Below are 21,810 nucleotides of genomic sequence, written 5' to 3'. Positions count from 1 at the left end.
AATCTGAATACTGTATGCAGACTGTGCCCTGCTCACGACAGACCAAGAGATGGCGCAAATCCTCTTCGATTAGCAGCAGTGCACAGCATGCATCAAAGAGATTTTCCCAAAGAGGTTCTGGGATAGAACCTCTTTGGATTTTCCCCAGCGAGGAGATAAAATCTCTTTGACATTATTGCATTCATTCGGGGCGTTGCTCTCACCTAGAACCAGGGAGGTGAGTTTCAACCCCTGCTAGAACTGAACTTTTCACACGCTTCCGTATTCAATCTAAAATAATCTATTTGGAGACTATAAGCCAGCTCGTGATTAGCTCACGTGCACATTGGTACAAATCACATTGATTTGTATTGATCACAGTGGCTAGTTATTTTCTTTAAATTTGTTATGTGCTTGTAAATATCTGTAAATAAACTGTATTATAATGTAAATAACACAGTCTGCAAGAATCTTCAGCCTATTGAAGGAGGCGGACTTTAACAGAAGAAGAAGAAGAAGAAGAAGAAGAAGAAGAAGAAGAAGAAGAAGAAGAAGAAGAAGAAGAAACATTTCCTTTTTCTCGGTTGGTTGGTAAGGCACTTCACACGTTTTGAAATTGACAAATGCATATAAAGCTTGCAACAATGGAATTCATGTTCAAACAAAGAATGAACTTGCGAACCTGGGAAAGCATTATTTCTTTGGATTCTGTTAATCTTGCTAAATTCCCCGCCCGGCTGTCTGGTGGATGTGTTGGCAAACTATAGAGATTAATACTTGTCACTACGGCTGGCAAAGCACCATTAATATAAGGATAACATGAATAGGTGTGAGGATTTTAGTAGCTTTTAACAGTTTGCCGGGGGGGGGGGGGAATATCTGACAAAACTATTGGCGGTAAATTCTGAATCCAGGTAAACAAACGTTCAATCAAGGGGGTTCAAGCGATGGAGTAACAACAGTGTTATTCCCTTTGATCCATGTTCGAAGCCGCCGCTTAAAAATATTTGAAGCATGTGCCAAACAGGATCTGCCGCGCAGATACGAAGACAATTGACTCGTGTCTCATTGCATAATCACCAGCAACTTTCAAAGGAAGATAATGTTATTGTGATGGTAATTACTTTTCGCTATCCCTTCATATAAAAGGTAGCTGGTACTGACACGAGGATGCGCGAGTAGAAATTGAGCAAAAAATGCTGAAATGAAGATTAAAATTACTCGACTGGGCATTTGCGGGCACTAAATTAATATATCTATCAATAAAGATTTATACTTGAAGATTATTCCATATTATTTTCATTACTTTGGGGAAATTAAGTCGAAAAGTGATAAAACCAGCTTTCCAGGATGGTAGAGTTTTAAATATTTTCACATGATACAGCTCTGATTTACACTTTTGCGCAAATTTCTGGACGGAATTGACTTTTGTTTTACATGCTTTATCATTAAGTGAAATTTCATTCATTTAATAGATAAATAAGCAAAATATGGCCAAAATTATGGTAACGTTCAAAATGAATCTTCAGATTGCTCAGCAAGACGGCATCGAACATCGATCATCAAAGGTACAAGTGCACCACCTTTGGAATTCTTTTGCACATCAATAAAAATCTGACAACTGTTTGAATATTACAGCCAGTTGGAACTCCATGTATAAAACCTCCTTGGTTCAATGGGCCTAAAGGAACAAAATTACATCAATTCATCTGGACAACTCGGTCATCCCGAGGATTTCCTCGACGACTGACTCCGAACAACAACGTCGCTGGTGCGTCTGCGCCGATTGGCAACATCGCCTTATTCCCGCCATCAAATCAGACGAGCTGATGAAGCGTCCAGGATCAGACGTGAAACCGTTCTCGGACTTAAAACAGAAAGTGAATTGATTTAATTTGGTACCGTTATTAGACAAATGCTTCATGCAACCTCACGGAGACCAATGGCTTACAGGGCTGGCAATGATGTGGTGAAGTAGCGGAAATGTCTCCGCAACATAGGAGACGTCTCGGAGAAGTCCCCGCGACTGCCTGCTATGGCGATTTACACGCGACTTCTGAGCATTTTGTATTTATTGCACCATTGTGCTTTTTAAGAAGAGATGCTCGAATATTCTAAACAGAGACAAAATAATACTAATGGTTTTGTGATCCCTTGGCAATGTTTTTTCTCCCCCCCTCTCTCTCTTTATGTCTCCTATCGCTGTCGAAGGGGTAGCTCTGAAAGGAATGGGGGCTATACGAGTAAATACTTTTCTCCTTCCTCTATATATTCCATACGTCCCCTTCCGCCCCCTTTCTATTCCCCTCACCCTCTCTTCTCCTCCCCTTAATTCTCTCACACCTCCTTCCTCTCGACCCTCCCTCTCATTCTCTCCCCTTTCCCTTCTTCTTCCCATAGGCCTATCCCCCTTTTCAGTAGGTTTACAATTTCTATCATCTGTGCCCCTTTCCCAAGTGTATAGGCCTATGCTGCAGTGTAGGCTACATTGCTGTTCCCTTAGGTAATGGAAGGTGGGTATAGGAAAGTGATATTTGGTTCAAAGACATGGATCAGTGGAAGTGTTTCTTGTAAGCTTCTTGCGAATTACTCTGCGAACTAAATGCGGGTCTATACATCCAATCAAAAGATTTACAAGAAAACAAGCAGACTTCCGCCTCAGATTATTAAACCATTGACATGCACCACTGATTAAATTATTCATTATTAGCAGCTATTGATAACAAATTAGAAATCGATTTTCGCCTTCCACTGTTTTCTACAGCATGCAATATAAATTATTCTCTTCCTCATTATCGCTTTTCACCTCACGCTCCTTTCTGCATGTAAATTATGTATTTCCCAAAATAACATTTCGTTTCAATCCACCTGAAAAGTCAGGGCCTTCCAAGAAAATAAAAAAGTACAGTGTATCTATTATTTCTCGATATGGCAACCTCCTATATACTTGTCCATCTTAAAAGTCACTTAAAATCTACCCTATACACTCCAAGAAGAATAGGTTCATCTTTGCATCTTTACCATTATAGTGTCACACATTTCAGACCAGAAAGGTCTGAATGGTGCAATGTTGAACCTATATTTCCTAGTTTCAGTGTACTTTCTTTTGTTTTAGAATATCTAAACTCAACTTTTTGTTGTCTTTCAAAGACGAATATTGCTTTATAAAATTAGGATTACAATTAATACGAACTTTCCGTATTTTCTCTTGTCAGATTATGCATCAAAAGTACAAATTACCGAAGGCAATAAACATGTGATAAAAATAAGATACAATGTAGACGTGAATAGACACGACATATCACCTGTGAAACTAAAAACTTAACATACTGGAGAAAGATTAGGCCTATCCCATCCACATGGACTAGGAACTTCATTTGCATACAGCGCAAGAGGAAAAATTAATCCTTTAAAATCTTCCCTTTCAGTTGCGCCTAGTTCAGGTAGAAATGACCTCATCCTTTCTTTCCCGGTCTGTGGACAACGCCTTTTACAGATTGAGGGTTTCTTTGCTTTCTTCGACTGCCTCCATTGTGGACGATTACGTAAGTCCACAATAGCTTCTCCATCACTTTCATTGTCCCGCGATTTTCGCGCTACGCATCACCGACCCCAAGGCTGTCCCCCTAATACATGTACCAAATTCGCCATTACACTGCGTCCCATCTTGAAGTCTCTGCCATGTCCTGGTACTGAGCTATTGAGGGAATTGTGTGCTCAACACCGTTACGTACCGTCTTGCTCTCTCTTGCATATATCCGGATTATGCCTGAGACAGCCGTAAAAGCTCTTCAGACGATGATGACGAGCAGCAAGTGGGTTGAGTAGGTGCACCAGTTGAGTAACGAGAGCGCCATATACTGTCGCATCTGCCAGGTATCGAGATTTCGAAGTTCACCCCGTTTAGGCAACACGGGTCTAAAACCATCGACGCATTGGCTTCACGTAACTGTGTAACATCTGGTAGACGCCATTCTGTAAAGCTTTAGGATTAATCACCACTTAACTACAGCATTGGTTAAGCGAAATGTTTTCTGGAGTGTGATGTTTGCCACTTGCTTCGAGTAAGTGTGACCCATTTGTCTTCTTCGTATTTAATTGTCTGCGGGTTCATTACGCCATTTGAGGAGAGGAGAAAAAGAAGTAGGGGCAGTTGGAAGCTGACTCACGTCTGATCTTTTTATCTAATGAAGACAGGGTGCCTGCTCTAGCCGCCGGACCTAGTCACCAGCGAACGTAAACTCCACCTGTTCTGCGACTGTGCCAAACCTGCCTGCGGGTTAGGCATTAGTTGATTAGTCCTGATCGCATTCATTTATTTATACATTCTAGACATTCTTTGAATCATGTATTCGAGGACTAAAATGTGCAATGTTGTGGCCTCGTCGTCGGCCATGTTTCTCACCGCATTTCTCGTGACCACCATGACGGCCACTCCCAGCGAAGCCCAAATCGTGGACCAGTTCGACATCAATTCCGGCATTTGCACCTCCTTATCACCGGGTTACGCAGCGACACCACAAACGTCGTCGTCGAGTCCGTTCACGGTTTCGCCCTCCACGAATATATATTCAGCTGGCGGATTTTTGCAATGTGAGTAATGTTCCATATTCTCGTTATTTGTGTAATTTAATGGTAGATAGCTAGGATTTTAACAAGTCATCCGGCCTCTTTTTACAGTAATTTTCTTTTTAGTTTTGTACCAGTGACCGTGAAAATACATTTCAAGTGACAGAAATTATAAGGTATAAAACAAGATATATCAAATTTTACTTTTAGAATTTGGCTTCTTCACGCAGAAGCATGAAACAAATCAAACCATATCACGAGTCACACTGTCAGATTTTATTAGGGTCCGAGGTTAAGAGTCAGTTACCACCACCACCACCACAATCACCACCACCACCACCATCATCATCATCCTTCATCATCATCATCATCTGATGGGTATACAGTCATGAGGAGAGTCAGAGCGCATACAGACCTGTGAATTATCGTCATCTTGTTTGTTTGTTGGTTTGTTTGCTATGGTTCTAGATGAGCCAGAGGAACGTAGTTCACTGAATAATCGTGCATTGTGATATTTCCATGCACTTTCATCTTTTTTAATGAAAGACGGTTGGTACCGATTAATCCATGGTTTGCACGGAGTATTTTTCCTCTGTATTAATGATAGTTTTTGTCCATTATGTCAATAGAATGTTTCGTAAACATGTAATTTGGTCTGTCAAGTTTTGTAGAAAAAGGAAATGTTTGCAAAAAAGAGCAAAGACAGAAAAAAGTCCGCCTCAACGAGACCTGTCGTATTGAGATGTTTTGAAGTTAAATAATTTGTTCTAGCTACCTAGGTAGACCTACATTGTATAGTCCGATTCGGTTTGAGTGCTGTTTTCGGTTTATGTCTCAGCCATGTATAATAAACAGATGTGCTTCAGCATGCCTGACAATATAAATTTATGCATCGACATCGCAAAGCACCCGACTGCATAGACTTTTTTTAGTATAGGAGATGCTGGTGGGAATCCTATCCGGACTTAAAAATCTATTAAGTCATTGTTAATCCTTACAAAGGCACTTCCTTCATCATTAGGCCAGTTTTTAGTCGACGGAGTGTTAAAGCCTTTTCATGAACTTGTGCGTGAACGTGAAAGGCAATGCGACCCAATGAGGAATGTAGTTTTTGCATAATTCCAGCTGATCAAAGGCGTTGCCTAATACTGACGAGTGAAAATGCATTCCTGTTGTATTTGCAGGGCGGTGGTCACCCTCCCACCCCCTTTGGGTATTAGCTTAGCATGTCCTTACTCTATACAAGCGCGGCATTGGGTGTGTGGATGTTTTGTTTGTGTTGGAGTGAGCAGGGCGTGCACGCCATTCTGATCATGGTAAACTCGCGTTGGGCGCACATTCGCGTTTTAACTCCCTATACATTTGACAATGGTCATTTCATGTAACACTGAATAATAATCGATGCATTGTTTGGAGCCGAAAGACAATGAATAAAACTGCATTGTGTCCGAGGCCACTTGCTATTTGTCTTACTTAGATTTGTTACCTTTCTCTCTCTCCCCCCTCCCCCCCCCCCCCCTCGAGGAAGAAGGGGGGGGGGAGGGGGGGTTGAGAACATAAGAAGCCACTCTGGCTTCTCAAGGACACATTTTTGACAGCTTAGCATGTCTGAAGAGTCGCCTTCAACGTAAAATGACGGCTGTTACAAAACCCTGAAACACAGCAGAATTCCAACCAAAGACACAACGGCAGAGCTAAACGCACAATTATCATCATAACAACATTACAATACACAGTGAGTTAAAACATCCTACGGATTGCGCATTAGTTTACTTTCATCCAAACTGTAACGTATACATTAAATGGAAACGTTTTATATTATATGAATGATATTTCATTATATTTCGTTATATTTCTCTTCTCCATACCTTTTTATATTCAACTCGTGACAGTCTGCATATACATGTATCTCTGTTTGTTAATAACGAAAACATTCATGATGAAATTTTGTTGTTCTATCCCGAAACTGTAAAAAGAAGAAGGAGAAAGAAAAACAAAAGGGCAGAGGAAAAGAACCCCAGAATACTTATATACCTGGTAATCAGATTGACTTAAACACTGAACAAAAGGGTGTCTTTTTTTTTCTACTAGTATATTGGCTAAAGCATCAGGGGGCATTTCATGAAGGAACTTGTCGGATAAAATGTCCGACAAGTCAATTATATCCGACAAGTTCAGAGAAATCAGCCAGTCAGACGAAAGAATTTCTCAAAATTTGTCGGATATAATTGACTTGTCGGATATTTTATCCGACAAGTTCCTTCATGAAATGCCCCCCTGGAGTACTGTTTCTTGTTTCCGCTCAAAATGGTTTGTTTTTATTTCCACAATCTGGGAGCTCAAGTTTGAGTTTTTGTGAGCAAAAGTCAGTGATGAAAGCTAGCTGTACGAAATATCCAAGCTGGACTTTGACGTCGCACAAAGTTTTAATTCTTCAAATATCCATCATAATATAAAAGTTCGGGTACGACGAGTTTGATCTCTTTGCAGGAAGTCGCGAATGCTTGCATAGGTCCAGCCGTGTTTGTGACGTAAGAATGGCTGGTATTTGGGGGATCGTTGTCTGTGTTAAACGCAATATTTACAGAAACCCATTGTGAAAAGAGTCTCATGTAAACACGAGGGCACGTTTGGCAACAAGCAACTAAAAGCATAATTTCCACTCGTTGAAAGCCATGCATCTTCTCTCCGTTTGATCACCCCTTCAGCCAACAGCAGATTACTCATTTACGACGGAAAATGCCAGGAAAATTGACGAGCCATGAAACATCTTACGGCACTCTGCCGTATAAGATCATTATTCATTTTAAACTCTTTTGTTGACATCAAAAACTGTGTCTGTGTTCACAATACACTCTCCGTGATACTATCATCTAGAATTAATGCAACGTGGGCATCTAAGCGTAGTCATAGAACGAGAGAGAGAGAGAGAGAGAGAACAAAGTTTCATATTAACTCGATAGTAATTACACTTAAAAGGGATGGTATAGTTTTGGTTGAGATGGTGCTTCGGGTTTTCATTGTTTTATGATTTTATAATAAGCCAGTTCGGGGTTAGCTCATGGGCACATCGGTACAAATGACCTTTCTTCTTTCTCAGTTGATTAGGCACTCCACGAGTTTTCAAGCGAGAGAAGGTATTTCAGCTTACCCGACGTAACAATTTATGGAATTCATCAGTCATGCTCAAACAAAGAATGAACTTGCGTAGACCAAGTGACCAGAATGATCCATCAATTAGCACTTTTGAAAGCATCCATTTCATTATTTCTCATTGAATGTATTAACAATCTTTTTCTATTGATATTGTCAAATTCCGTTTTTGCTGTCAGGTGGATGTGCTGGCAAGCACCACTCATAATGATCACTTGAATAATCATTACATCACAGATGCTTATCTCAGTGAATAAAAAACCAACATGCTCTGCCGGTACTGATGACCTTTTTCTGCTCATGCTCAAAGTGGAACCCCGAACTGGCTTATTTTTGTTATAATCATAAATCTGTTTTTTTTTTTTATATAACAGTGTATAATAAGAAACATCTTAAGAAATATTTTCGGGCATATTGCAATTCTTAGAGGAGTTCAAAGTATATCTGATGAAAGCTGGTTTAGAAATGGCTGAGATATCCAATACAAAGCTACCCTAATAAATCACAGGCATTTCAAAACCGCTTTCCATCAAAATAAACTTTGAATTGCAACTGATTGACAAATTGCCCTACATCGACGTAAATAAGCGCTGAATTGATCAGTGATTTTTAGTAGTAGCCATGATAAAAAAAAAATATCATGGGCGTACATACTTATTTACGTCGATGTAAGGGCAATTTGTCAATCAGTTGCAATGAAAACATCTCGACGGAAGAATTTCATGAATTTGAATGAAAACTTTGAATCCCTCATCTGTATGCTCTTCAACATTTTCACAAAGTAGTTTCTAGGTATCTTGCAAAAAGTTAAAAACTGAATCATCATCTCAATCTTTAAACGTTGATTCTGACATCGGCTGTGTTCTGCACCTGCAGTTTACCTTGAAATCACCGGTAACTCCGAGACGTACCGCGGCCTGATACTCCAATCTCGCGTCGTCGGGTCCAGCACCCCTGTAGGTGCCTTCTTTGTACCCGACGGTTTCGGCCTGGTTCCAGCCTCATGCAGTAACGCAGCAGACACTGTCACCCACTCTGATAGCAGCGAGAAGGCGAACTCCATTCAGATCCTGTGGCAGGCTCCTTCCTCAGACATCGGCAACATTCAATTTGTGTAAGTTCCCGCCTAATTTTCTTTGTCCCAAGTTAGCAGACGACACCTCAACCCTCTTGTTCAAACTCCACATGCATATATATGCAGATATACAGTGTATACATAAGCCTCTCAAAAAAGTTATGCAATTCAGATTTGAGCCTTACATTTTATTTGTTTCTTTTCTATCATTCTTCTAGCAGAACTTTTTTGAGACGGGTATATGTGTATATATTATCTCATATGTCCATTATAATACGATGATAGCCTTACAAAATATACGTTCTACATGTATCTATATATTTCTGAATTAATGTTTTTATGTATTATTTATTTATTTATTTATTTATCTATCTATCTATTTATCTATTTATTAGTTAATTAGTTAGTTATTGTTCTTTCTCATAGATTGATGTTGAGTTCGGCGACGAGATGACATAATGGTCTCGAAGGTGAATTAGGAATGTGATAACAACCAAATTTGATCGTACTTTTGCAAATGTCTCTTGGAATTATTGTTTAACTATGTGGTGCATGTCGTTACAAACTATACGGACACTCTCATGAAGTGAATTATCTAATATCATTTAGAATCATTGCACGTGGTTTGGTTGATATAATAACATTCAACGCATAAACATATTTAGGGTAGCAGCTAGATATCACCACAGACAGTTGGAAACTTTGTTTCACCACAATTTATCACCGCCAAAATGTTTGAGATGATCTAAATGCTTTGTTCATTCCTTTTTAAGTATATAACTACGTTAATGTTCAGTGCTGCTTTATTATCATGATAGCGTGAATAAAGATAACTATATTTGTGTATACTTGTATCGATTGTTCCGTTTGGCATGCAAAATCACTTTCAAAGAACTACTTAAAAGCATTTATGCATATCAATTGGATTTTCCGGAAGCAAAACAAAAATGAAAGGAAACAAATCACAACGCCGCAAACACCCGTGAAAAATATCGCGACAAATATTGAAGAATATCATCAAAGAATATGATATCCTTTGTTAATCAAGTTTCTCGGAAACCTAATTTGCTGGTGTCTCAACCATAATTGTCAACCTTTATCTTGAACCATCAGTGCAACTTTCGTGAGCAGCGAAGACAGGTACTGGGAACAGGTGAAGTCGGTTCCGATTTACGGACCAAGTAAGTACATCGACAGAAATCAATTGTGATCTCGATTTAATTTCTCTTCGACTGGCTTTTCGGCCTCAGTCATAGTATGTCAGTTGCCATAGCTGTCCATTTAGCACACGTGTTTTCTCGGCCAACTCGATTTAAACTTTGATGAATCGTTATTTGTCCTGAAAATAGAAACTTCATAATTATTGCTAACATTCGATGAGCATCATGTAAAATTCAGTTTCATTTGTCTCAGTTATGTGGCATATGTCCATACATAGATAGAAGCTTACAGATTAGCATATCCCATTATGAGGTGTGTGTCACGACATGCATACATTCACTCTTTATGGAGCCATCAAATTGAAACTCTCATTTCCCAAACTGAAACATACTTTGTATTATCAGACACACATTTATCAAGAATGTGTATCTGTCGCATCTCATACAGTAGTCGGAGATGGCACTAGAGGCAATATCACTCGCATAGTCCGTTACTTGGTTACGAAATAAGTTTATCATAGATATATGTTCCATAGAATTTCTCTTCACTTCCATCAGTGTTTACTGAGCAATCATGATTTCATTTGCACCTGTTCATTTCCACGTAGCATCATACTGTCGTGATAACGCGGGTGTGTGCCAAAATGGTGGAGTGTGTTACGACGACACGTTCAATGTGTTTCGCTGTGACTGCGCCGGCACGGGCTACACAGGACCGACGTGTCTCGTCAGACGTGAGTACGGCCCAACGAAATATAGGAAAGGCGCATAGTTAAAGGGGACCTCCGGATGATTTTCAGACTTTTACATTTGAACAACTATATATAAATCAAACTGAGTACAGAGTTGCAGAATTTATAGTGATTGTGATAAGGAATGAGAATGTTTTCAAAATTTATAACAAATTGCAACGAACAAGGATGATGACATGACAGCCTCACCATAAGAATGCATGAGTTGGGGCTCAAGGAAGCAGAACAAAAGAAGAAGGCATGCATAGATTTTTCACAGGTGAAGTTGTCGAGCAAGCGGTATTGTCATGAAATTACACTGTTACATTTCTGAAATATATGAGGCTCTGATGTCATCAGCGCTGTTCAGTGTAATTTGTTCAAGATTTTCAATTTATTGGTTTCTCTTCTCAAGGACCACAATAAATTCCACGAATCTGTACATGGACCTGTTGATTTATGTACTACATGATGTGAAATTATGAAAATCATCTGGAATGCCCGTTTAATACTCACTGTATTGATTTTGGTAGATCACAGATTGTGTAGATCACATTATTTGTTTACATCGCATGCTTTTGTCAGCAGGAAATTTAAATTTGATCAATATTGTGTTTCCGGTTTGGTTAATATTTCTGTCTTTGTACCGTTGGAAGTCGTGTATGCGATCCTGGGCAGGCTGCCGATTGCAACTTTTTCTATCATCTATAGATGACGACATAAGGATCTGTTCTTCTAGAGAACTAGATTTCACGCTAGAGTGTCCACTTCTTTTCCACCATCCATACATTGCATTTTCCAGTCAAAGAATGACTCGTCAATTACATAATATTTCCGTCGAGATTTTCAACTGATGGATGATACAATTATGTATGTATATAATTAAAAAGGGTGTGAGGTAAACCTAATGTGTAGATATGACGAACATTGCTGAAAAACTTTATTAACATTGTGATAAACATTCTGTCATCTTTTGACAAATAGGACAATTGATATGATTATCTATTTATGTATAGATAACCTAGAAATCACCTTAAAGTCGACGATAACTATTTTGTCCTGTTCAAGTTTACCGATGCCCATCGATGTCTGTCCACGAATAACGATTCCACGGTAATCGCTCTAGTTCGATTCCGTGCTCGATTATAAGTGTATAAACAGTAACAACTCGAAAGTCTCCACTTTTTTTTTATAATCAATAGTCACGGTTATCACATTTTTGCTAATTTTGTCTGCGTCCCTATTTCCCGCCATTTTTACACCTAGTGACGACATGCGAGGACGCGCCATGCCAGAACGGAGCCCTGTGTTTCAACGCGGCAAACGGGCAGGGATTCTTCTGCCAGTGTGCATCCGGCTACCAGGGAATCACGTGTACTGAGTCAGGTATAACGAATGCTTAGTCTTACTATAGGTTTTCCCATCCATTTTCGCACTTTTGTCATTCAATTTCAAAGATTTATTATTCAATTTCGTCCTGAGAAGCACGTGGAACGCATATCCAAACTTCAATTTCGTCAGTTGTCATGGTAATTCGTTTTTCGTCAAACATTTTCGAAGACATAGCATTCAAAATCGTCAATTGTCATTCAAATTCATCCTTCCCGCTGACGGATCGCAGAATGTGAAGATCAAAGTCGTTTTTGTTCACACAATTTCATGAATTTTTCATTCAAATCAGCCAGATATTGTCGTATGCGAGACGGTACGTCTGTTTGTATCAGTGTGTACTCGGATGGCTTGTGTGTGTGTGTCTGTATCTGCGGTTCTTTGTGTGTGTGTGTGGGTGGGGGACACTTGTGTGTATGTTAACTCCTGAATGTAAAATGTGAACGGTTACAGAAAAAAAATACATGAATGACTGGGAAATCACACCGGATAGAGATATGAGACGAATGAATGAAAATTTAACGAAAATGATTGATAAAAGACGAAATCGATCCTGCTGTTTTGAGTGCTGCGAGTGAGACTGACGAATTTGAACTGTAAATGACGAAAATGTATGCCAAATGACTAAACTGAATGGACTTTATTTGAAAATGAACGACGAAAGACGAATTTGAAAGTAAGATTGGCCTATTCCCGACATCCCGCGACGAAATTGAAGTAAAAATTTGTGAAATTGAATGGAAAAAAGTTTGAAAATGAATGGGAAAACCTATAATAAAGGCATTTGTGTCACGTGAACTATATCCTTTAATAACACTGCAAGGAGTTGTATATCTGAAGAAGTGTATGAATGCATCTTCCAGATCACTGCCAGACGTTTTGTTTTCTTTTGTACGGTTTGCGCGTACAAAAACAGTACACCACGTTGCCTCCGATATAGGCCTACGTTGCATGAATTCGACCAACTAAAAGAACTTTAGGCGCGACCAGACTGGCAAAAATTCGAGAAGTTTAAGATCGCGAGATCTCGAAGGTTTGCCAGTGTGACCGCAAACTTCCCGCGAAACTTCCCGCGAAACTTCCCACTCCAAATTATAGGGATATTTCCCCTATGCCACCCTCGCCAAACTTCTCAATCTTTTCCCAATGTGACCGGAAGATAAAATATAGCGAGGTCTTCGCGATCTTCTCGATCTTTTGCCAGTCTGACCGCGCCTTTTGCAATCTTATATCGCAGCGGATTTATTTCACAATTATTATGTGTGATTAAAACACATCCAATTTGTAGACTCTTCGCCTGACAAATTGATAATCTTGTTGATTCAATACCATCATTATTACTAAATTCTATAGTTATCACAACTGTTAATCTACATTGCACGTATACATGAATTGTTACTGTTTTCCATTCTCTCTTGTTGTGTGTAGATTACTGTGATCCGAACCCCTGTCAGAATGGAGGTACGTGTAGCCACAACGCCCAAGGAACTGACTACGTCTGCGATTGCGGAGGACAATATGTGGACAAAAATTGCACCATTCTGGGTAAGTCGTTTTCATGCTATACCTTCTATGTCGTACATGTACCTATAGCTTTGAAGTTAGTTGACCCATCGGTGCGTGGTTATGGTATTGTGCCGTGTTCAATAATAAGTGCTTGTCAAATAGATCCAGCATTTGTTCACGATCAAAGAACCACACGTTTCAGTTTTCCGCCATGATATGGTTTATCTCTCATCAAACTTGGATATGGGATATTCCAGGTTTGTTTTTGTTTGTCTCTGAAAGTAAAGACATGGATGTGATCTTTTAATTCCTTCGTGGTTACAAGATTCTCATGACTGTTAATAATAGGGCCTGATAGTAATATGCTATAAGTTAGATAAGGTTCATGGTTACCATGCATGATTAGGTAATTTGATCTGCTCTCCAAAACAGTATTTTCACTTTTTTTATTCATCAATTTGAATTGATCAAATAATGTAAGTATACATTGTATCCTCTTCTGCATTCGTGATACCAAACTGTAATAGCGAGTACAATGTTATTCTATATTTGTATGTTGTGTTTCTTTGAAGATTATTGCGTGGGTACACCGTGCGCCAACGGACGGCCATGCAGTAACAACGCCGACGACACTGGCTTTGAGTGCGACTGTGGTACGGGGTACCTCACCGAGACTTGCGCTGTCGTCAGTAAGTTGTTTTGGGAAAGGTTAATTGGCTCTTGTCTCATAGGACGAGTATACTCCGCATATATAGGCCCCACTTTTTTCTTAATCTTAACAGTAACCATTGTCTTGTTAACTAAGTATGTTAAGGCTTAAATTAAACACTCAGAGTATCAATACTACGACAGTCCAATGATTAGGTGATACACTCTAATAATGGTTTTTGTAAGTTAACAAAGGAAAAAAAAAACTCGTAAACATAGACAAGTCAAGATGGATTCTTCAAACGTGGAAAAAAGTGAAAGAAAAGCCATTAAGAAAATTCAATGCAGAATTTGAGATGCGTCAGTGTAGTTTAATCAGAATGAACTACTTTTATACAGACAGTTCTATTGAACATGTTCTATTGAACAACTTTGTTTTGGACAAATAGAAGGTAATGTAATTTTTGGACCTGACATAATAATTTCCACGTTCTGTGTCCAATAGTTTCTGTTTGCATGCAAACACTATTTCATCTTACTTCTCACCTTTCAATGCTAGTAAATATGGATTATAGAGAAGAGAGAAAGAGGGGGGGGGGGGGGAAGGATAGTGGGTCTAATATGCTTCCTTTTTTAACCTCGATCTCTCGTTTCCCGTAGATCACTGCGATGGTGACCCCTGCCAGAACGGGCGACCGTGCAGCAACAATGCCGACGATTCGGGCTACGTTTGCAACTGTGGACCGGACTACCTCGGGGACAACTGCGAGCACAACAGTAAGATTCAATGAGAACTATCGGAAGCTGTAAAACTGTGAATGTCATCGTTTTACAGATTTGCAATCTTTCTTAGTCCTCAGATCGAAGACAGAAAATTGAAAAACAGATAATATCAATACTTACCGGAAGTTCATGGAAGAATAATACAATTTAAGTGAAAGTCGATCTTTCAGAAGGGATAAACTTCTCAATCATATTTAGTGTCATAATGATTATAAGATATATACAAGTATCGAAAACGATATTTCTTGTTGTCTCCTTTTCACAAGTCGTGTTTTGTTTGACAAAATTGATGTTTTTAACCATTCCCACCAGACTACTGCATAAACTTCCCTTGTCTGAATGGAGCATCGTGTGCCAACAACGCAGACAACACAGACTTTGAGTGTGACTGCACGGGTGCCACTGGATTTGAAGGGCCGACTTGCAATGACCGTAAGATTGATCGGATCATGAATTCACATCTCCTTTCCCTTTCGTAGCAATTGTGGTACTCCCCGCCTCAAATACATAATAGGTGTCTACTCCAAGCAAACAGCCAAATTTATACCACTGAAATAGAAATGACAATATTTCTTGATCGTGATTAGTGTTTCAGTCATCATTTTGTTGCATGTTACTAATTCATATACATAATTACGACAACGCGGCAATTATGATGATCACATTGTAATTACACTTTTTGTATATGCATTTCGTAAACTGCATGACGACATTATAATTTCTAAAAGTGTATGTAAAAAAGGAGACAAATCGATGAGAGAAAGAGGAGAGAGCGTGCAGACGCTTCAGATGAGGGAGTATTCGGACGATCATTCCAACGAAAATCTGCCATCAGGACCAACACTTTATATATGTATAAACACCACTGTAGGTGAGAACATCACTCAAATCTCACAAACAAACATGAGAAGATCCAGACACTTGCCAGAAGAAAAGAATTCAAAAGAACAACATACATACAAACATTAGAAAAATAAGATCATAACAATGTCATCAGAATAACTTATAGGGAATCCCCTCCAATTAACATCTATTATCCTCAAGATATCAATCTCACGATAAAATACTACTGCTATCAGAAGTTGTCTGAATGAGTTATACGGGTCTTGTCTGTTGATTGCCCAGAAAGGGGAAATACATGGTTATAGTATATTTCATAGCAGAAAAAGATGCACTGAAACTGATTGATAATTGAAATACTTTTAAAATCATCAGACATACATGGAAACTGCATTTCCTTACTCCTTTTTATCCGTCCCCATTCCCCCCCCCCCCCCAACAGCTATCATCCCTCCCCCATGCGACTCTTCGCCCTGTATCAATGGAGGAATCTGTGACGAACTCAACGGTGGATTTGCCTGCGCGTGCCCCCGTGGATGGATTGGAGTCACGTGTGAAATACAAGGTTCGTTAGCAATTCATTTAGGGAAGCAAACTTTTTTTTTTCTGCTCCCAGTGTCAGGGAACTATAAAATAGTCTCAATTCTTGCATCACATAGATTTATGCTGAATACATTACTTCATGTGGTCAAAGAACAAATCTCATTCCTTCTGTGACTATACTGTAGTAGTTAAGAACATTTCTGTTCTTCATTGTCTCCAGCTACATCTAGCTCTCTTCTCATTTTCACCTATCTTTAGCTTTGCTTAGACATGCAGTAGATTTTCCGTTGTCTGAATCGAAAAAACAAATAAACAACCAAACAAACACGTAAGCAAACCAGAAGTGAATAACTCCAAAGCAGTTCTATCAATAAAAGAACATTTTCGATTACAGATTCAACACAAATATACAAATAAAATAAGGTCTAATTTACATGGTAATCATGGTATTTAAGACATGATAGCTTTTGATCGAACAAAAAGGCGCATGTTCTCGTCAAACTGAAGCAAGCGACATATCAGAATGTCGCAGTTTGGCTGTTCTATGATTTTTTCCAACGCATGTGTGTGCATCCATAACCCAACTTTTCAGACTTCTGTGTGGACGAACCCTGCCAAAACGAGCGCCGGTGTTTGAACAACAATCTTAACACCAATTTTCGGTGTATATGCGGAAATCTTTACCTGGGACGAACCTGCGCTATCACGAGTAAGATTTAGCGACGTCAGGAAATAATTATATAATACGGTGTTCATAAATGTACATAATATATTGCACTTCACTCCGATTAATATATCTTCGTTTGTGCGTGTAACGTGAAAAAAAAGGTTATACTGTAAAATATGCTCCACTTTATGTATTTTAGAAACATCGTTTAACTCTCACCTTTCTTCACAACTTCACTCCACCATATTCATTTTAACATTCCGCATGCATGCTATTTTCATCTTTTATCCATTATTCACACACGAAGTCTATTCACAACACCGTTTCGTTTTACATTTCAGTTGTATTAACCACTGTGTTCGCAGAAACCGGGAAATGCAGGTGCAAGATTGTTGTATAATGTTCTCGTTCATCCTGAGTTTTTTTTTTTCTAACTCCAGATCTGCCTTGCGCGAGTTTGTGTGAGTGTCTGAGAATATTCATGGAGTGTGTACATAACGAAACTTGATTATCCGTCCTTGTTTCATTGAACTTATTGTAGCAGCCCTCTTTTGAAAGCCCTCCAATTTCAAACGGAGACAGCAAAATAAAATATGTATATATATATATATATAATATAAAGAGAATTAGTTCTCATATTTATGGACCATTGCTGCTTAAATCATTTATCATAACCATTATAATATTAGGAAGTGACTGTAAATTAAAAAAAAAAAGAAAACAAATTAAAGTGCCTCATAAACTTAACTTTCTTCTCTGTTTTTGAATTAGGCTTTTCAGCAATCGCTTGTGGAAAGAGATTTCCCTTTCTCATGGTCGTGTTGAAAAAGAGAACAACTGTAATACATCCGTACTTTATGTGTTTATACTTAATAAGTCGTTTCTGATATCATGATGACATCCCTTATTTCAAAATGAGTGCTGCTACATTTTTGTAATTAATTAATATCGGTGTAACAATGTCTTCATGGATTTTTGTTTGTTTTAATTTCATTTTCATCTTCTACATTGGTATAGGTTCTAGAAGAAGAAATATGCAAAATATATATTTTGGTTGGGTTGTATTCATGTTCTTTAATTTGCTCCATATCCAAATCAACAGGAAGTGTACTGCAAAATCTTGTCCCTGATCAAATACTTTTTAGCGTCATTTCCCCTTGGCATCTGCATATCATGATATATGCATCACGTAGTTTTCATTCTCTTTAGATTGTAATGATACGTGTATGCCACATACCCAGGAAAATCATCCAGACGAAACTTGGAGCACAACGTGGACGTCTCAATTCTGATCGGAACTATGTTTCTATTCCTAAAACTTTTTATCTATGAACTTAGAATAGAATAAGTTTCTATTCTCCTAAAAAAAAAAAGATGCATCAACCTGATTGCCGTCAAAGTCACTAATAATACAGCCTAAGAAAATATAAGAGAAAATTCCAGATTTTGATATGATTGCAATTCGCAATACACAGTGAAAAGTACCAAGAGAAAAAAAAAAGAAAACATCTTTTTCTTTTATTGTGATCATTCAGTGTATGATACGTTACTGTAACATCAATAACTGAAGTTCGATGTTTAATATTGTACTAATCAAAGTGTCGAAATTCATTCGCCCATTCAGATGTTAACGAATGCACTTAACAGTGTGAAACACATTTAAACTATCATCATTTGGTGGAATTAATACGTCTTAGAATTGTAACGCGAACTATTTACAACGATTTACGTAAGTTTAGTTTTCATGTGTTTCACACGAACATTTTTTTTTTGTAGAGAAAATAATGTGTCAGTCTTTGAACTTCAAACTTGCTTTCCTTGTTTCTTTGCATTGAAATAAAGTATTGATTAGTCAATGAATGTGCAATTACGAAACATACCTTATGCAGTGTTCAAGTTTTAAAAATATTTCATGATGTGGTGTTTAATATGCATATGGAAATTTTTTTTTTTAGTACCAAGACGACTTCAAGTATATAGTTTTATTCAGATGCCCACAACATCGTATCAGTAAGTTCTTCCAAAGTACCTTTGCGTACTATTCTCTATGTTAAATATGATTTCTTATATAAATATGTGCACAAACATTATATAGATGTATCACAAAATGACAATGCAATACTGTGCAATGCAATGTCTGCATACAGATGTAAATGAGGTAATTATCATTTCAAGTCCGGTGTTTCATAATGAAGGAGTATGTAACTTATTTCGCTGTGTTGCAACATCACGCGACTGTATTTTTAGATTACTGTGCCGACGACCCGTGCCAGAATGGGGGCGCGTGCTCCAACAACGCTGATGACACCGGATTCGTATGCGATTGCGGGGATGAATTTTTAGGTGACACCTGTGAAGAGACGAGTAAGTGCGCGTATGACATTCTAACAGGTGTCTTTATTGTTTCGTCTTGTCTCGTGGAAGTCTGTGAAGCTATCGTAAGTTCTCTTTCTGCTCTGTGTTTGTGTTTGTGTTTGTCTTTGTTTTGTTTGTCGAACGCCATCCTTTTTGTAGCCTATGTGTATGTGAGCGTATGTCATGTGTGTTATGTTATTCTTTCAGCCGTTGATAAAATTTCTGAATGGTCAAACTTCCTGTTGAAGAGCGTTGCTTTTTACCACTTGTTAAATGTGCATTATATTATCAAAAACACAATCATTATGATACACGTGTACCAGATTTGTGTTGCTGTTTTAGAACTATCTCTGTCCAGCGAGCTGTCGATAATAATGATAAGATATCGGATGAGGTTTTCCTGCTTGGAGAAAGAGAAAGAGTTGAAAACATGAGCCCTACTGCATGGTTATACCTTTCAGTCTCTTCATTAAAGAACATTCCTCATGAAGCTATGCGTAGTATGTGCTCAGCTATCCTCGCATAGGAATAGAAGATAATGACGGCTGTATCTTGTGCGCCTCAACGTGCTTGGCGTCTTCCGACGTCAGCGTCACCTCTTCTGGTTCCTGAATGTCACCTGAATGGCGCCATCTAGTGCTCGCACCGAGCCATTCATATCATTACGTAACTGTGTCTCAACGAATGGCACAAAGCTGCTTATACGAAACTTGTGTTCTGATACACTAGATTTGTCCTGATTTACAGATTTCTGCGCCAACGACCCTTGTCAGAACGGACGACCGTGCAGCAATAATAATGATGGCACAGGATTTGTGTGTGATTGTGGAGACGACTATCTCGGAGACACGTGTGAAATCCAAAGTAAGTACAAGTGTACTGTATTTTTGACACACAACTTCGTTTCATTAATTACCCTTATAAGAATGTATTTAGGCGCGCCTCGTTTTAAATCTAGAATTTAAACTTCTTTGGCCGAACAGTAGGCACACGTACTACCTCCATGACCGAAGGCCTATAAAAGGGCTCTCTTGGTCGGTATCGCCGATAGTAATGCTTACCGTCAACCCGTTTAAAATATTACTTGTTTTCATAAGTGCCTTGAAAGAAACTGGTATAGGAGAAGCTCAAGTCAAGAGCAAGTTTATATCCCCCCCCCCCCCATCAAAAAAGTTTTCCACTAACACTCTCTCGGACAGATACGCATGACTGTAAGTCGAGCAAGATCTGTCCAGCTCAGACATAAGCTTATACACTTAAAAAAAAATGTACAGTATCATCATCACTACCATCGTCAGTGCTAAATACTATTATTATCACTATCATCAATGTCATCATCATCAAGATTTTCGTCATCGACATCAAAAAATTACTATAATATTGGCGCCACCATTGTTACCTTTATTCCATCATCATCGTCATCATCATCATCATCATCATCACCACCACCACAGTTACGGTCATCGGTACATAGAACGCATTGTAGCAAATACACATTGGAGTGTACTTGTGTTGACATAATACAAAAGCTTGACTGTAGCCTTTATATAGGATCGAGAAAGAAGCTTCTGCGTCCAGAAAGGATCAAAAAGCGCCCCAGCCGATGGAAGACAGTAGAAGTCAATCTTCATGCGGACTCCTTGTCGGGAGTGTATGTAGTATGACGTATTACTGCAGTTTATTAATAGTATATGAAATATCATCTCCAGCAAATTTCGTTGTAGGAGAGCTGTTGTGAAGTGTTGAATAAATAATACAGCGGAGCCAGTCTCAACGTGCACACATCTCCACCTCGACAACACGAGAACAATGGATTTTGTTTTATTCCATTTATTCCATTTAAGTCCAGTAAAACAGCTTTTATTTCATCCATTATAGACAATAGGTGGCGCACTGCACCTTCGCAACAGAGAGACATAATGGTATAGGGTGTCACAACATCACTCGAAAGCAGACGTTTGTGGCGGAGATATGATTCCAAACTATTCAGCTTGAATGTTTAATGAAAAAAAAAGTATATATACAAACATAGCGACGCGTTTTGTTCTGATATATCGTTTTTCTTTTCCCTTTAGTCCCCGGAATATATACTTGTCTTCAGTTTCATTTGTGTATGTCATTATGTTTGTTTGTGTAGATGTCCTTACAGTTTACTTTGTTTTGTCTTACGTGTTTGATGCACTGTATAATCATGTTTCATAGATCATGTATTTTCATGCCTCAAAGGAAATGCCACGGATTGGTCTGGATATCCTCCAGTACATGATTACTGATTATGGAAAGCTGCTCACCATTTTGTTGCATATATTCCTAGTTTGATGTTATGATGCCTCGTATAACTCTACATGAAAATGAACTAATCAACGCAGCAGGTTGTGCTTTAACCAGCTCAAGTGCGTTCCAAACAGGTTG

The 21,810-nt window shown here is 38.7% G+C and overlaps 1 protein-coding gene across 1 annotated transcript in view; it reads left to right on the top strand.

The window, feature by feature from the left end:
* The first annotated feature begins 4,343 nt into the window (after positions 1 to 4,343).
* The window catches only part of LOC140227906 (uncharacterized), a 37,225-nt gene continuing 19,758 nt past the window's right edge, over positions 4,344 to 21,810 (top strand). The window contains exons 1-12 of the mRNA XM_072308291.1: positions 4,344 to 4,572; positions 8,578 to 8,815; positions 9,890 to 9,957; positions 10,545 to 10,670; positions 11,934 to 12,053; positions 13,485 to 13,601; positions 14,135 to 14,251; positions 14,871 to 14,987; positions 15,306 to 15,425; positions 16,276 to 16,398; positions 19,291 to 19,407; positions 20,146 to 20,262. Of these exons, the coding sequence (XP_072164392.1) occupies positions 4,344 to 4,572; positions 8,578 to 8,815; positions 9,890 to 9,957; positions 10,545 to 10,670; positions 11,934 to 12,053; positions 13,485 to 13,601; positions 14,135 to 14,251; positions 14,871 to 14,987; positions 15,306 to 15,425; positions 16,276 to 16,398; positions 19,291 to 19,407; positions 20,146 to 20,262 (1,609 nt within the window). The remainder of the gene's footprint in view (positions 4,573 to 8,577; positions 8,816 to 9,889; positions 9,958 to 10,544; positions 10,671 to 11,933; positions 12,054 to 13,484; positions 13,602 to 14,134; positions 14,252 to 14,870; positions 14,988 to 15,305; positions 15,426 to 16,275; positions 16,399 to 19,290; positions 19,408 to 20,145; positions 20,263 to 21,810) is intronic.

Source organism: Diadema setosum, chromosome 4 (genome assembly GCF_964275005.1).
Source record: "Diadema setosum chromosome 4, eeDiaSeto1, whole genome shotgun sequence".
Classification (NCBI taxonomy): Eukaryota; Metazoa; Echinodermata; class Echinoidea; order Diadematoida; family Diadematidae; genus Diadema; species Diadema setosum.
The sequence above is the reverse complement of the archived record's forward strand: the minus strand, read 5'-3'. Positions and strand labels throughout refer to the sequence as shown.